Source organism: Salvelinus namaycush, chromosome 15, assembly GCF_016432855.1.
Source record: "Salvelinus namaycush isolate Seneca chromosome 15, SaNama_1.0, whole genome shotgun sequence".
NCBI classification, from domain to species: Eukaryota; Metazoa; Chordata; class Actinopteri; order Salmoniformes; family Salmonidae; genus Salvelinus; species Salvelinus namaycush.
Window position 1 is genome coordinate 6,362,594 of NC_052321.1, and position 13,943 is coordinate 6,376,536.

The following is a 13,943-nucleotide window of genomic DNA, read 5'->3' on the forward strand; positions in this document are numbered from 1 at the left end:
TTCACTGTTCTCACGCATTCCAATGGCATTGTTATAGAGTAGGACTAGCTAGCCAATGAACCCCTTCACATGCAAGTATAGTGTTGTAATTTAATGTTGTCGTTATGATCTGGTTAGATCTGATAGGTTTAACCTATATGGTCATAGCTCCACCTTGCCCTCTGATTGGCTGGGCTGAATTTTCACTGTTTCTTATACTTATCCAATTCTCTCAGATCTGTACTGTACAGGAGCATTGTATCATCTGTCTCTCTCTGTGTCTCTCTCTGTGTCTCTCTCTGTGTCTCTCTCTCTGTCTCGCTCTGTGTGTCTCTCTGTGTGTCTCTCTGTGTGTCTCTCTGTGTGTCTCTCTCTGTGTCTCTCTCTGTGTCTCTGTGTGTGTTTTGTCAGGACTAAGGACGTTGTGTTACGCTGTGACCAACATCTCAGATGAGTCATACGAGCAGTGGGCTGAGTTGTACCAGAGAGCCGCCACCTCCCTTGCCAACCGAGCTCTGAAAATGGAGGAGAGTTATGAGCTCATCGAGAGGGTAACCAATAGAAGAACCCTGTCTTTACAATAAACTAAAGACACACCGTAGACACCGTGTTTTTTTCTAAAGGACCCTGTGCCTTCTGGCTGTCAGAAAATACTATCATAAAGCGACAGCGTTTCCCGTAAGACGATACAAAATGGATTCTTTCAAGAGTTTATGATGTAGCTACGATGTGGCATTGGTGTAGTCTGCCTCCATATCTTTATGTGCTTGATTTAAGCTTGACGGAAAGCAGGGTGGGAAGAATTTTGTACTTTTTGCCGCTGCTCCACTGGTTCCATTGGACCAGGTAAGCTATATCAAGTGCACCTCAAGTATTTGAAAAGTATTTTACTTGTATTTTTTTCCCAGAACCTGCAGTTGCTTGGTGCCACGGCCATAGAGGACAAGCTACAAGACAAAGTCCCCGAAACCATAGAGACTCTGCTCAGAGCTGGCATCAAGATCTGGATCCTCACCGGAGACAAGCAGGAGACTGCCATCAATATAGGTGAGGAGGCACACACACACACAACTCCACCTGCCAGTACACACTAAAAGTGCTCAGACCCACTTAGGTCCACTATAGATCAGTACCATCAAATTACATCCTTCTTACCCTCTGCCTCTCAAGGTCACTCATGTAGGCTGCTGAGGAAGAACATGGGGCTGTTGGTCGTGAACGAGGAGACACTGGAAGTAAGTGTCAATCCCAATCTCGCCCTCCTGTCGTCAACAACAGAAAACAAAACACAACAACTGGATATGAGGCCTTTTCTGTTCTGAGCATGTCGTTCATAAATGTGTTATTATGGCGCTAGCAACACCACGGCCCAGAATTCCATTCCCAGAGGAACCGTATGTAAGAAAACATCTATGTACTGTAAGTTGCTTTGTATAAAGGCATCTGCTAAATGGCATACATTCAATAACTTACTATATCTTAGGGGACGCGAGCGGCCTTGGGTCATCACTGTGGCATGCTGGGAGAGGCGCTCCACAGGGAGAACGACGTTGCCTTGGTGATGGACGGCGAGACGCTGAAGTACGCCCTCAGCTTGGAGGTGCGCCAGTACTTCCTGGACCTGGCCCTATCCTGCAAGGCCGTCATCTGCTGCAGGTAGCCAATCACAGCATAGGAGCCCTCCATTCAGACTGTTGCTATGAATTACAACTGAAGTTACAGTAGCATGGTATGTTACTTCGTAAAGGGTTCATAGAAAGTGGACAAGCAGTTTATAGACTAAGTCATTGGTTCAAAGAGGAGTTATTAATAGTTTGTTATAAACAGCCAAACAATCACTTCAAGTGGTGTGATCATCTCACGGTTTCAAGGATTCAAAATGACAATCACGCAAATTCAACCAATGAGAACCCTCCATAAAACACTACAACCTGGTGTGTAAACTAGACAGTAAATAAGTAACACTGGTGTGTAGACTAGACAGTCAATAGGTAACACTGGTGTGTAAACTAGACAGTAAATAAGTAACACTGGTGTGTAAACTAGACAGTCAATAGGTAACACTGGTGTGTAAACTAGACAGTCAATAGGTAACACTGGTGTGTAGACTAGACAGTCAATAGGTAACACTGGTGTGTAGACTAGACAGTCAATAGGTAACACTGGTGTGTAGACTAGACAGTCAATAGGTAACACTGGTGTGTAGACTAGACAGTCAATAGGTAACACTGGTGTGTAGACTAGACAGTCAATAGGTAACACTGGAGTGTAGACTAGACAGTCAATGGGTAACAGTGGTGTGTAAACTAGACAGTCAATAGTAGCAAAGTTCATGTCATTGTTACTCCTCAATATAAAAACATTTGACAGACAGATGACAGAGTAAGACACTATAAACCAGCCCTCTCCAGCCCTGTTCCTGGAGAGCTACCCTCCTGTAGGTGTTCACTCCAATCCTGTTCCTGGAGAGCTACCCTCCTGTAGGTTTTCACTCCAACCCTGTTCCTGGAGAGATACCGTCCTGTAGGTTTTAACTCCATCCCTGTTCCTGGAGAACCACCCTCCTGTAGGTTTTCACTCCAACCCTGTTCCTGGAGAACCACCCTCCTCTAGGTGTTCACTCCAACCCTGTTCCTGGAGAACCACCCTCCTCTAGGTGTTCACTCCAACCCTGTTCCTGGAGAACCACCCTCCTCTAGGTGTTCACTCCAACCCTGTTCCTGGAGAGAAGCCCTCCTCTAGGTGTTCACTCCAACCCTGTTCCTGGAAAGAAGCCCTCCTCTAGGTGTTCACTCCAACCCTGTTCCTGGAGAACCACCCTCCTCTAGGTGTTCACTCCAACCCTGTTCCTGGAGAGAAGCCCTCCTCTAGGTGTTCACTCCAACCCTGTTCCTGGAGAGAAGCCCTCCTCTAGGTGTTCACTCCAACCCTGTTCCTGGAGAACCACCCTCCTCTAGGTGTTCACTCCAACCCTGTTCCTGGAGAGAAGCCCTCCTCTAGGTGTTCACTCCAACCCTGTTCCTGGAGAACCACCCTCCTGTAGGTGTTCACTCCAACCCTGTTCCTAGAGAACCACCCTCCTCTAGGTGTTCACTCCAACCCTGTTCCTAGAGAACCACCCTCCTCTAGGTGTTCACTCCAACCCTGTTCCTGGAGACATACCCCCCTGTTCCTTCAACTCCAGTTGTAACTAACCTGATTCAGCTAATTATTACAATCGGGTGCACTAGATTAGGGTTGGATTGAAAATCTACAGGACGGTATCTCTCCATGCACAGAGTTGGAGTTAACCTGCAGGACTGTATCTCTCCAGGAACAGGGTTGGAGTGAAAACCTACAGGACGGTATCTCTCCAGGAACAGGGTTGGAGTGAAAACCTACAGGACGGTATCGCTCCAGGAACAGGGTTGGAGTTAAAACCTACAGGACGGTATCTCTCCAGGAACAGGGTTGGAGTTAAAACCTACAGGACGGTATCTCTCCAGGAACAGGGTTGGAGTGAAAACCTACAGGACGGTATCTCTCCAGGAACAGGGTTGGAGTGAAAACCTACAGGACGGTATCTCTCCAGGAACAGGGTTGGAGTTAAAACCTACAGGACGGTATCTCTCCAGGAACAGGGTTGGAGTTAAAACCTACAGGACGGTATCTCTCCAGGAACAGGGTTGGAGTTAAAACCTACAGGACGGTATCTATCCAGGAACAGGGTTGGAGTGAAAACCTACAGGACGGTATCTCTCCAGGAACAGGGTTGGAGTTAAAACCTACAGGACGGTATCTCTCCAGGAACAGGGTTGGAGTTAAAACCTACAGGACGGTATCTCTCCAGGAACAGGGTTGGAGTTAAAACCTACAGGACGGTATCTCTCCAGGAACAGGGTTGGAGTTAAAACCTACAGGACGGTATCTCTCCAGGAACAGGGTTGGAGTTAAAACCTACAGGACGGTATCTCTCCAGGAACAGGGTTGGAGTTAAAACCTACAGGACGGTATCTCTCCAGGAACAGGGTTGGAGTTAAAACCTACAGGACGGTATCTCTCCAGGAACAGGGTTGGAGTTAAAACCTACAGGACGGTATCTATCCAGGAACAGGGTTGGAGTTAAAACCTACAGGACGGTATCTCTCCAGGAACAGGGTTGGAGTTAAAACCTACAGGAAGGTATCTCTCCAGGAACAGCGTTGGAGTTAAAACCTACAGGACGGTATCTCTCCAGGAACAGGGTTGGAGTGAAAACCTACAGGACGGTATCTCTCCAGGAACAGGGTTGGAGTGAAAACCTACAGGACGGTATTTCTCCAGGAACAGGGTTGGAGTTAAAACCTACAGGACGGTATTTCTCCAGGAACAGGGTTGGAGTTAAAACCTACAGGACGGTATCTATCCAGGAACAGGGTTGGAGTTAAAACCTACAGGACGGTATCTATCCAGGAACAGGGTTGGAGTTAAAACCTACAAGACGGTATCTCTCCAGGAACAGGGTTGGAGTTAAAACCTACAGGACGGTATCTATCCAGGAACAGGGTTGGAGTTAAAACCTACAGGACGGTATCTCTCCAGGAACAGGGTTGGAGTTAAAACCTACAGGAAGGTATCTCTCCAGGAACAGGGTTGGAGTTAAAACCTACAGGACGGTATCTCTCCAGGAACAGGGTTGGAGTTAAAACCTACAGGACGCTATCTATCCAGGAACAGGGTTGGAGTGTGAACCTACAGGACGCTATCTCTCCAGGAACAGGGTTGGAGTGAAAACCTACAGGACGGTATCTCTCCAGGAACAGGGTTGGAGTTAAAACCTACAGGACGCTATCTCTCCAGGAACAGGGTTGGAGTGAAAACCTACAGGACGGTATCTATCCAGGAACAGGGTTGGAGTGAAAACCTACAGGACGGTATCTATCCAGGAACAGGGTTGGAGTGAAAACCTACAGGACGGTATCTATCCAGGAACAGGGTTGGAGTGAAAACCTACAGGACGGTATCTCTCTGGGAACAGGGTTGAAGAGCCCTGCTAGAAACAATCCTATTCAGTGATGATTCAATATCACATGTGTCCCCAGGGTGTCTCCACTGCAGAAGTCGGAGGTGGTGGACCTGGTCAAGAGGCAGGTGAAGGTGATCACCCTGGCCGTCGGTGACGGTGCCAACGACGTGGGCATGATCCAGACGGCTCACGTTGGCGTGGGCATCTCTGGCAACGAGGGCCTGCAGGCCGCCAACTCCTCCGACTACTCTATCGCCCAGGTAACCCCTCTATCACCTTAACACATCAATACTACTAAATGTATTTGAGGACTGGTTTTTAGGGGGCAATAATACACTGCTCAAAAAAATAAAGGGAACACTAAAATAACACATCCTAGATCTGAATTAATGAAATATTCTTATTAAATACTTTTTTCTTTACATAGTTGAATGTGCTGACAACAAAATCACACAAAAATTATCAATGGAAATCAAATTTATCAACCCATTGAGGTCTGGATTTGGAGTCACACTCAAAATTAAAGTGGAAAACCACACTACAGGCTGATCCAACTTTGATGTAATGTCCTTAAAACAAGTCAAAATGAGGCTCAGTAGTGTGTGTGGCCTCCACGTGCCTGTATGACCTCCCTACAACGCCTGGGCATGCTCCTGATGAGGTGGCGGATGGTCTCCTGAGGGATCTCCTCCCAGACCTGGACTAAAGCATCCGCCAACTCCTGGACAGTCTGTGGTGCAACGTGGCGTTGGTGGATGGAGCGAGACATGATGTCCCAGATGTGCTCAATTGGATTCAGGTCTGGGGAACGGGCGGGCCAGTCCATAGCATCAATGCCTTCCTCTTGCAGGAACTGCTGACACACTCCAGCCACATGAGGTCTAGCATTGTCTTGCATTAGGAGGAACCCAGGGCCAACCGCACCAGCATATGGTCTCACAAGGGGTCTGAGGATCTCATCTCGGTACCTAATGGCAGTCAGGCTACCTCTGGCGAGCACATGGAGGGCTGTGCGGCCCCCCCAAAGAAATGCCACACCACACCATGACTGACCCACCGCCAAACCGGTCATGCTGGAGGTTGTTGCAGGCAGCAGAACGTTCTCCACGGCGTCTCCAGACTCAGTCACGTCTGTCACATGTGCTCAGTGTGAACCTGCTTTCATCTGTGAAGAGCACAGGGCGCCAGTGGCGAATTTGCCAATCTTGGTGTTCTCTGGCAAATGCCAAACGTCCTGCACGGTGTTGGGCTGTAAGCACAACCCCCACCTGTGGACGTCGGGCCCTCATACCACCCTCATTTGTGGCCTGCTGGAGGTCATTTTGCAGGGCTCTGGCAGTGCTCCTCCTGCTCCTCCTTGCACAAAGGCGGAGGTAGCGGTCCTGCTGCTGGGTTGTTGCCCTCCTACGGCCTCCTCCACGTCTCCTGATCTACTGGCCTGTCTCCTGGTAGCGCCTCCATGCTCTGGACACTACGCTGACAGACACAGCAAACCTTCTTGCCACAGCTCGCATTGATGTGCCATCCTGGATGAGCTGCACTACCTGAGCCACTTGTGTGGGTTGTAGACTCCGTCTCATGCTACCACTAGAGTGAAAGCCCCGCCAGCATTCAAAAGTGTCCAAAACATCAGCCAGGAAGCATAGGAACTGAGAAGTGGTCTGTGGTCACCACCTGCAGAACCACTCCTTTATTGGGGGTGTCTTGCTAATTGCCTATAATTTCCACCTGTTGTCTATTCCATTTGCACAACAGCATGTGAAATTTATTGTCAATCAGTGTTGCTTCCTAAGTGGACAGTTTGATTTCACAGAAGTGTGATTGACTTGGAGTTACATTGTGTTGTTTAAGTGTTCCCTTTATTTTTTTGAGCAGTGTATAATTTATTGCATTATTTAACAAGGGCAAATCGCCGATATGATAATGTGGATATCACCTAACCCTAATACGTGGCATCTGGTCTCTGTCTCTGTCTCGCTCTGTCTGTCTCGCTCTGTCTGTCTATGTCTCTCTTTCTATGTCTCGCTCTGTTTCGTTCCCTGTCTTTTTAGTTTAAGTACCTGAGGAATCTTCTTCTAGTCCATGGGGCGTGGAACTACAACCGAGTGTCCAAATGCATCCTGTACTGTTTCTACAAGAACATAGTGTTGTACATCATAGAGGTAGGGCTGCTTCAGGAGGGCCGCACAATTCTGGTAACTTTCACAAAAGGTCCAAAGTTTCCAGAAGTCCCAGTTGGAAGATTCCCAGAATTAGGAAGGAATTAAGCAGGAAATCCTGTTTTTTTCTTTTTATTCTAATGTCTCGTTGGGATTTTGTGAAAGTTCCCAGAATTCTGCAACCCTTTGAGGTCAACATGGATGTCAGTGTGTAACAGAGAACCTCAGTCACTCATTCATCTTGTTTTTCAGATCTGGTTTGCGATCGTGAACGGGTTCTCTGGTCAGATTCTATTTGAACGTTGGTGCATTGGTCTTTACAATGTGGTAAGTGTGTGTACACTCCTTAATTCACTCCTTACATGGAGTTCTCCCTGATTTTACCCCCTAGTAAAATATGAATGTATCACTTTTTAGTCTTTGTGTGTGTGTGAGACAGATCTTCACAGCGATGCCTCCTCTGGCCCTGGGTATATTTGAGCGCTGCTGCAAGAAAGAGAACATGCTAAAATACCCAGAACTCTACAAGACCTCCCAGAACGCACTGGGTTTCAACACCAAGGTACACCCTCCACCCATTAACCCCGGTCATTATCGCCTTGTGAAAAGGAGACGAGAGGCCATTCTCATTTACCAATCGTGAGCAGCACGAATTTGGGCGTATAACATTTGCATAATCATCATTTTTTTCCCACATTTCAACATTTGGGCATTTTACCAAGTTTTCAAAGATAAACAGATAAACGAACAATGCCTGCACAATCAAAATGTTTATAGCATTAGGGTCTTAAGGTCCATTTGGAAGTTGGAACTAGGCCCTCTTTGTTCATATGTTTCCCCCTGTCCCACTGCAGGTGTTCTGGGCTCACTGTCTCAACGGCCTCCTCCACTCTGTCATCCTCTTCTGGCTACCCCTGCTGATGTTCCAGCACGGTATGCTGTGTGTGTCTGTCCTGTCTGTCTAGCTGTCTCGGTCCGTTCTAGTATTAAGCAGTCCTGCATGTTTGGTTTCTTTTATTCCAGATACTGTGTCTTGGAACGGGAAGACTCCAGACTATCTTCTCTTAGGAAATATGGTTTACACGGTAGGTTGACTGCATGCCCAAAAGAAAGGTCTGGTTTGTTTTTGGATAGCCTTCCCAGCTCTCAATGAAATATCTGAAAACACTTTGGTAAAATTGTTTCTGAATTTAGTATACACACAGTAGCAAGACTTCGATAGAGACACGACACCTCTGATTTTCTATATCCTCATGAAATGTTGCCTGGTGAAGTGACTTGGTGTTTTCTCTCTTCTCCGTCCCCCAGTTTGTGGTGATAACCGTTTGTCTCAAAGCTGGACTGGAGACTTCATCGTGGACACTGGTGGGTTCAGTAGGCTTCCCATTTCTGTCATTCAGAATATGAGAAACCATTGCAAAGTGTGATGTTTTTCCTGACCTGCTCTGTTGATCCCTCTGTAGTTCAGTCACATAGCCATCTGGGGCAGTGTGTTCCTGTGGGTGTTGTTCTTCTGGCTCTACTCCACCTGGTGGCCAGCTATAGCTATTGCACCAGACATGTCTGGTCAGGTAAAGTACGGATCACTCTATGTCCAACAATATGCATTTGTTGGACAAATATGTTGCACAATATGCAACACAGAAGCAAACTTACTATTCACGTGTTTGAAATTTTTAAGTGTGTGTGTGTGTGTGTGTGTGTGTGTGTGTGTGTGTGTGTGTGTGTGTTGCAGGCAGAGATGCTGTTCACCTCAGGAGTGTTCTGGATGAGTCTCCTCTTCATCCCTGCCACCTCACTGCTGTTTGACGTGGCGTTCAGAGTGTGAGTCCAGACCTTAATACATACAGTACTAGCTTCCGAGGAACAACTACGCTTTAAACAGCCCTTTCATTCTATGATATCATTTACATCTCTCTCTCTCTCTCTCTCGCTCAGGGTAAAGAGGTCTTTCTGGAAGAACCTGGTTGATGAGGTGCAGGAGCTGGAGGCTAAGGCTCAGGACCCTGGAGTAGTGGTTCATGGGAAAAGGTGTTTTTATACCGTCTAATTGTATTGAGAAAATAAAAAATAAAAATGTCACATGCGCCGAATACAACAAGTGTTGACCTTACAGTGAAATGCTGAATACAACAAGTGTTGACCTTACAGTGAAATGCTGAATACAACAAGTGTAGACCTTACAGTGAAATGCTGAATACAACAAGTGTTGACCTTACAGTGAAATGCTGAATACAACAAGTGTAGACCTTACAGTGAAATGCTGAATACAACAAGTGTAAACCTTACAGTGAAATGCTGAATACAACAAGTGTAGACCTTACAGTGAAATGCTGAATACAACAAGTGTAAACCTTACAGTGAAATGCTGAATACAACAAGTGTAGACCTTACAGTGAAATGCTGAATACAACAAGTGTAGACCTTACAGTGAAATGCTGAATACAACAAGTGTAAACCTTACAGTGAAATGCTGAATACAACAAGTGTAAACCTTACAGTGAAATGCTTACTTACAAGCTCTTAACCAACAATGCAGTTTTAAGAAGAAAAAAAAAGTAAGAGATAAGAATAACAAATAATTAAAGAGCAGCAGTAAATAACAATAGCGGGGCTATACACAGGGGGTACCGTTACAGAGTCAATGTGTGCATGCTTTTTGTTTGTCTGATGTACTCTTCTCTCTCTCTGTGTGTGTGTGTGTGTGTGTGTGTGTGTGTGTGTGTGTGTGTGCAGCTTGTCAGAGAGAGCTCAGCTCCTGAAGAACACGTTTAAGAAGAACAGCATATCGTCGGCATACAGCACAGAGTCTGTCCCTCAGAACATGCTACGTAAGTCACACGCCTTACAGAATGTGGTGCTTCACACTTGTCCATCTCTCTTCCTTCTATAGTACAGTAGAACATCACCACCTAGAACAGTGTCTAAACCCAGAAGGCACAACATCACAAGATGTCCGGAAACGCTTGCGAAACAGACCAAACAGACCAGGCCGGGGTTTGAGAAGTCAATGAGAGAAGTGTAAAATTCATCCTAAAGGCACAACCTAGATTGGAGCCAATGTCTTTAAGTAGTTGAACATGTTATTACTCCAACCTCGTGAAAGTGACAAACTGACAAGCTTTTCTTTTAGTCAAAAAACAACTATATATCGAAGGAGTGCCTTTGATATTGATGGCCTGCACATGGGATAGATAGAAGACCGTTAGACCCGATGACGTGCTTCTACGCATGAGCTTTGCTAGCCAACGTCGCCATGACATCGCCTACAAGTGTGATCGGGGATTTCTATTGGAGAATCAGTTTGTCTGTCTTCATACTGTACTGTCTTTGACAACACTCTTTGACTACATTTCCCACAATGCCATTTGTCCCTCCCTCACTGCCTCCATACACATGCAGGCATGGAGGGGGTGAGATTGTCATGGTCACTCGAGGTGTGAAGGTTAGTGAGCCCCTCACAAGGTTGGATCTGTGTAAAGTAGGTAAACTTCCCTGGACTCATAGAGCTTTGACAGTGGGTAGGTTAGAATCGTCCCTGTAGTTTGAATAGACGGACCTTACTGTAGTCTATGTAAGTGGGCTAGAAGAATAGAAACTATTGTGTAGGATATGTATTGTGTTAGGATATACACTATACAGTGGCTTGTGAAAGTATTCACCCCCCTTGGCATTTTTCCTATTTTGTTGCCTTTCAACCTGGAATTAAAATAGATTTTTGGGGGGTTTGTATCATTTGATTTACACAACATACCTACCACTTTGAAGTTGCAAAATATGTTTTATTGTGAAACAAACAAGAAATGAGACAAAAAAAATGAAAACTTGAGAGTGCATAACTATACACCCCTCCAAAGTCAATGCTTTGTAGAGCCAACTTTTGCAGCAATTACAGCTGCAAGTCTCTTGGGGTATGTCTCTATATGCTTGGCACATCTAGCCACTGGGAGTTTTGCCCATTCTTCAAGGCAAAACTGCTTCAGCTCCTTCAAGTTGGATGGGTTCTGCTGATGTACAGCAATCTTTAAGTCATACCACAGATTCTCAATTGGATTGAGGTCTGGGCTTTGACTAGGCCATTCCAAGACATTTAAATGTTTCTCCTTAAACCACTCAAGTGTTGCTTTAGCAGTATGCTTAGGGTCATTGTCCTGCTGGAAGGTGAACCTCCGTCCCAGTCTCAAATCTCTGGAAGACTGAAACAGGTTTCCCTCAAGAATTTCCCTGTATATAGCACCATCCCTCATTCCTTCAAATCTGACCAGTTTCCCAGTCCCTGCCGATGTAAAAACATCCCCACAGGTTGATGCTGCCACCACCATGCTTCACTGTGGGGAGGGAGTTCTCGGGGTGATGAGAGGTGTTGGGTTTGCACCAGACATAGCGTTTTCCTTGATGGCCAAAAAGCTCAATTTTAGTCTCATCTGACCAGAGTACCTTCTTCCATATGTTTGGGGAGTCTCCCACATGCCTTTTGGTGAACACCAAACATTTTTGCTTATTTTTTTCTGCACCACTTTTCTGTTTTTATTTTTTTGAATTCTTTGAAACAAGTTTATTTTTTTCATTTCACCACTTTGGACTATTTTGTGTATGTCCATTACATGAAATCCAAATAAAAATACATTTAAATTGCAGGTTGTAATGCAACAAAATAGGAAAAATGCCAAGGCGGGTGAATACTTTTGCAAGGCTCTGTATATACAAAAGTATGTGGACACCCCTTCAAATTAGTGGATTCGGTTATTTCAGCCACACCCGTTGCTGTCAGGTGTATAAAATCGAGCACACAGCCATGCAATCTCCATAGACAAACATTGGCAGTAGAATGGACATACTGAAGAGGTCAGTGACTTTCAACATGGCACCGTCATAGGATACCACCTTTCCAACAAGTCAGTTTGTCAAATTTCTGCCCTGCTGTCTTTGTGAAGTAGAAACGGCTCAGACGCGAAGTGTTAGGCCACACAAGCTCACAGAACAGGACCACCGAGTGCTGAAGCGCGTAGCGTGTAAAAATCGTCTGTCCTCGGTTGCAACATTCACTACCGAGTTCCAAACTGCCTCTGGAAGCAATTTCAGCACAAGAACTGTTTGTCGGGAGCTTCGTGAAATGGGTTTCCATGGCCAAGCAGCCACACACAAGCCTGAGATCACCATGCGTAATGCCAAGTGTCGGCTAGAATGGTGTAAAGCTCTCCGCCATTGGACTCTGGGGCAGTTCTCTGGAGTGATAAATCACGATTTACCATCTGGTAGTCTGACGGACAAATCTGGGTTTGGTGGATGCCAAGAGAACGCAACCTACCCCAATGCGTAGTGCCAACTGTAAAGTTTGGTGGAGGAGGAATAATGGTCTGGGGCTGTTTTTCATGGTTCAGGCTAGGCCCCTTAGTTCCAGTGAAGGGAAATCTTAACGCTACAGCATATAATGACATTCTAGACGATTATGTGCTTACAACTTTGTGGCAACAGTTTGGGCAAGGCTCTTTCCTGTTTCAGTATGACAATGCCCCCGTCCACAAAGCGAGGTCCATACAGAAACGGTTTGTTGAGATCAGTGTGGAAGAACTGGCCTGCACAAAGCCCTGACCTCAACCTCATCTGAACACTTTTGGGATGAATTGAAACGGCAACTGCGAGCTAGGCCTAATCGCCCGACTTCACTAATGCTCTTGTGGCTGAATGGAAGCAAGTCCCTGCAGCAATGTTCCAAAGTCTAGAAGAGTGGATGCTGTTATAACAGCAAAGGGGGGACCAACTCCATATTCATGCACATTATTTTGGAATGTTCGACGAGCAGGTGTCCACATACCTTTGGTCATGTAGTGTACAGTGCATTCGGAAAGTATTCAGGCCCCTTGACTTTATCCACATTTTGTTACGTTACAGCCTTATTCTAAAATTGATTTAAATGGTTTTTTTCCCCCTCATCAATCTACACACATTACCCCATATTGACAAAGCAAAAACATGTTTTTAGAAATGTTTGCTAATCTATTAAAAATAAAAACTGAAATATCACATTTACGTAAGTATTCAGACCCTTTACTCAGTACTTTGTTGAAGCACCTTTGGCAGCGATTACAGCCTCCAGTCTTTTTGGGTATGACGCTACAAGCTTGGCACACCTGTATTTGGGGAGTTTCTCCCATTCTTCTCTGCAGATCCTCTCAAGCTCTTTCAGGTTTGATTAGATATTTTGAGGTCTCTCCAGAGATGTTAGATTGGGCTCAAGTCCGGGCTCTGGCTGGGCCATTCAAGGACATTCAGAGACTTGTCCCAAAGCCACTCCTGCGTTGTCCTGTTGGAAGGTGAACCTTTGACCCCGACTGAGGTCCTGAGCACTCTAGAGCAGGTTTTCGTCAAGGTTCTCTCTGTACTTTGCTCCGTTCATCTTTCCCTCGATCCTGACTAGTCTCCCAGTCCCTGCCGCTGAAAGACCACCCCACATCATTATGCAGCATTCACCATGCTTCACTGTAGGGATGGTGCCAGGTGACGTGACGTTTGGCGTTCAGGCCAAAGAGTTAAATCTTAGTTTCGTCAGACCAGAAAATCTGGTTTCTCATGGTGTGAGAGTCCTTTAGGTGCCTTTTGTCAAACTGTCATGTACCTTTTACTGAGGAGTGGCTTCCGTCTACCGTAAAGGCCTGATTGGTGGAGTGCTGCATAGGTGGTTGTCCTACTGGAAGGTTCTCCCATCTACACAGAGGAACTCTGGAGCTCTGTCAGTGACCATTGGGTTCTTAGTCCCTGACCAAGGCCCTTCTCCCCCGATTGCTCAGTTTGGCTGGGTGGCCAGCTCTAACTTCTTCCAT

The 13,943-nt window shown here is 46.0% G+C and overlaps 1 protein-coding gene across 4 annotated transcripts in view; it reads left to right on the top strand.

Annotated features, from left to right (window-relative positions):
* LOC120060147 (probable phospholipid-transporting ATPase IA) overlaps positions 1 to 13,943 on the top strand; it is a 42,135-nt gene that overhangs the window by 25,773 nt on the left and 2,419 nt on the right. For 3 of the 4 annotated variants that reach the window (XM_039009253.1, XM_039009251.1, XM_039009252.1), the window contains 15 exons: positions 391 to 530; positions 888 to 1,026; positions 1,150 to 1,214; positions 1,463 to 1,635; positions 5,040 to 5,223; positions 7,015 to 7,125; positions 7,375 to 7,449; positions 7,562 to 7,684; positions 7,977 to 8,055; positions 8,146 to 8,207; positions 8,431 to 8,487; positions 8,586 to 8,693; positions 8,858 to 8,946; positions 9,061 to 9,153; positions 9,859 to 9,953. In XM_039009253.1, the coding sequence (XP_038865181.1) occupies positions 391 to 530; positions 888 to 1,026; positions 1,150 to 1,214; positions 1,463 to 1,635; positions 5,040 to 5,223; positions 7,015 to 7,125; positions 7,375 to 7,449; positions 7,562 to 7,684; positions 7,977 to 8,055; positions 8,146 to 8,207; positions 8,431 to 8,487; positions 8,586 to 8,693; positions 8,858 to 8,946; positions 9,061 to 9,153; positions 9,859 to 9,953 (1,593 nt within the window). Of the gene's footprint in view, positions 1 to 390; positions 531 to 887; positions 1,027 to 1,149; positions 1,215 to 1,462; positions 1,636 to 5,039; positions 5,224 to 7,014; positions 7,126 to 7,374; positions 7,450 to 7,539; positions 7,685 to 7,976; positions 8,056 to 8,145; positions 8,208 to 8,430; positions 8,488 to 8,585; positions 8,694 to 8,857; positions 8,947 to 9,060; positions 9,154 to 9,858; positions 9,954 to 13,943 lie in introns of those variants that run through there. The other variant, XR_005478193.1, reaches the window with a different exon arrangement.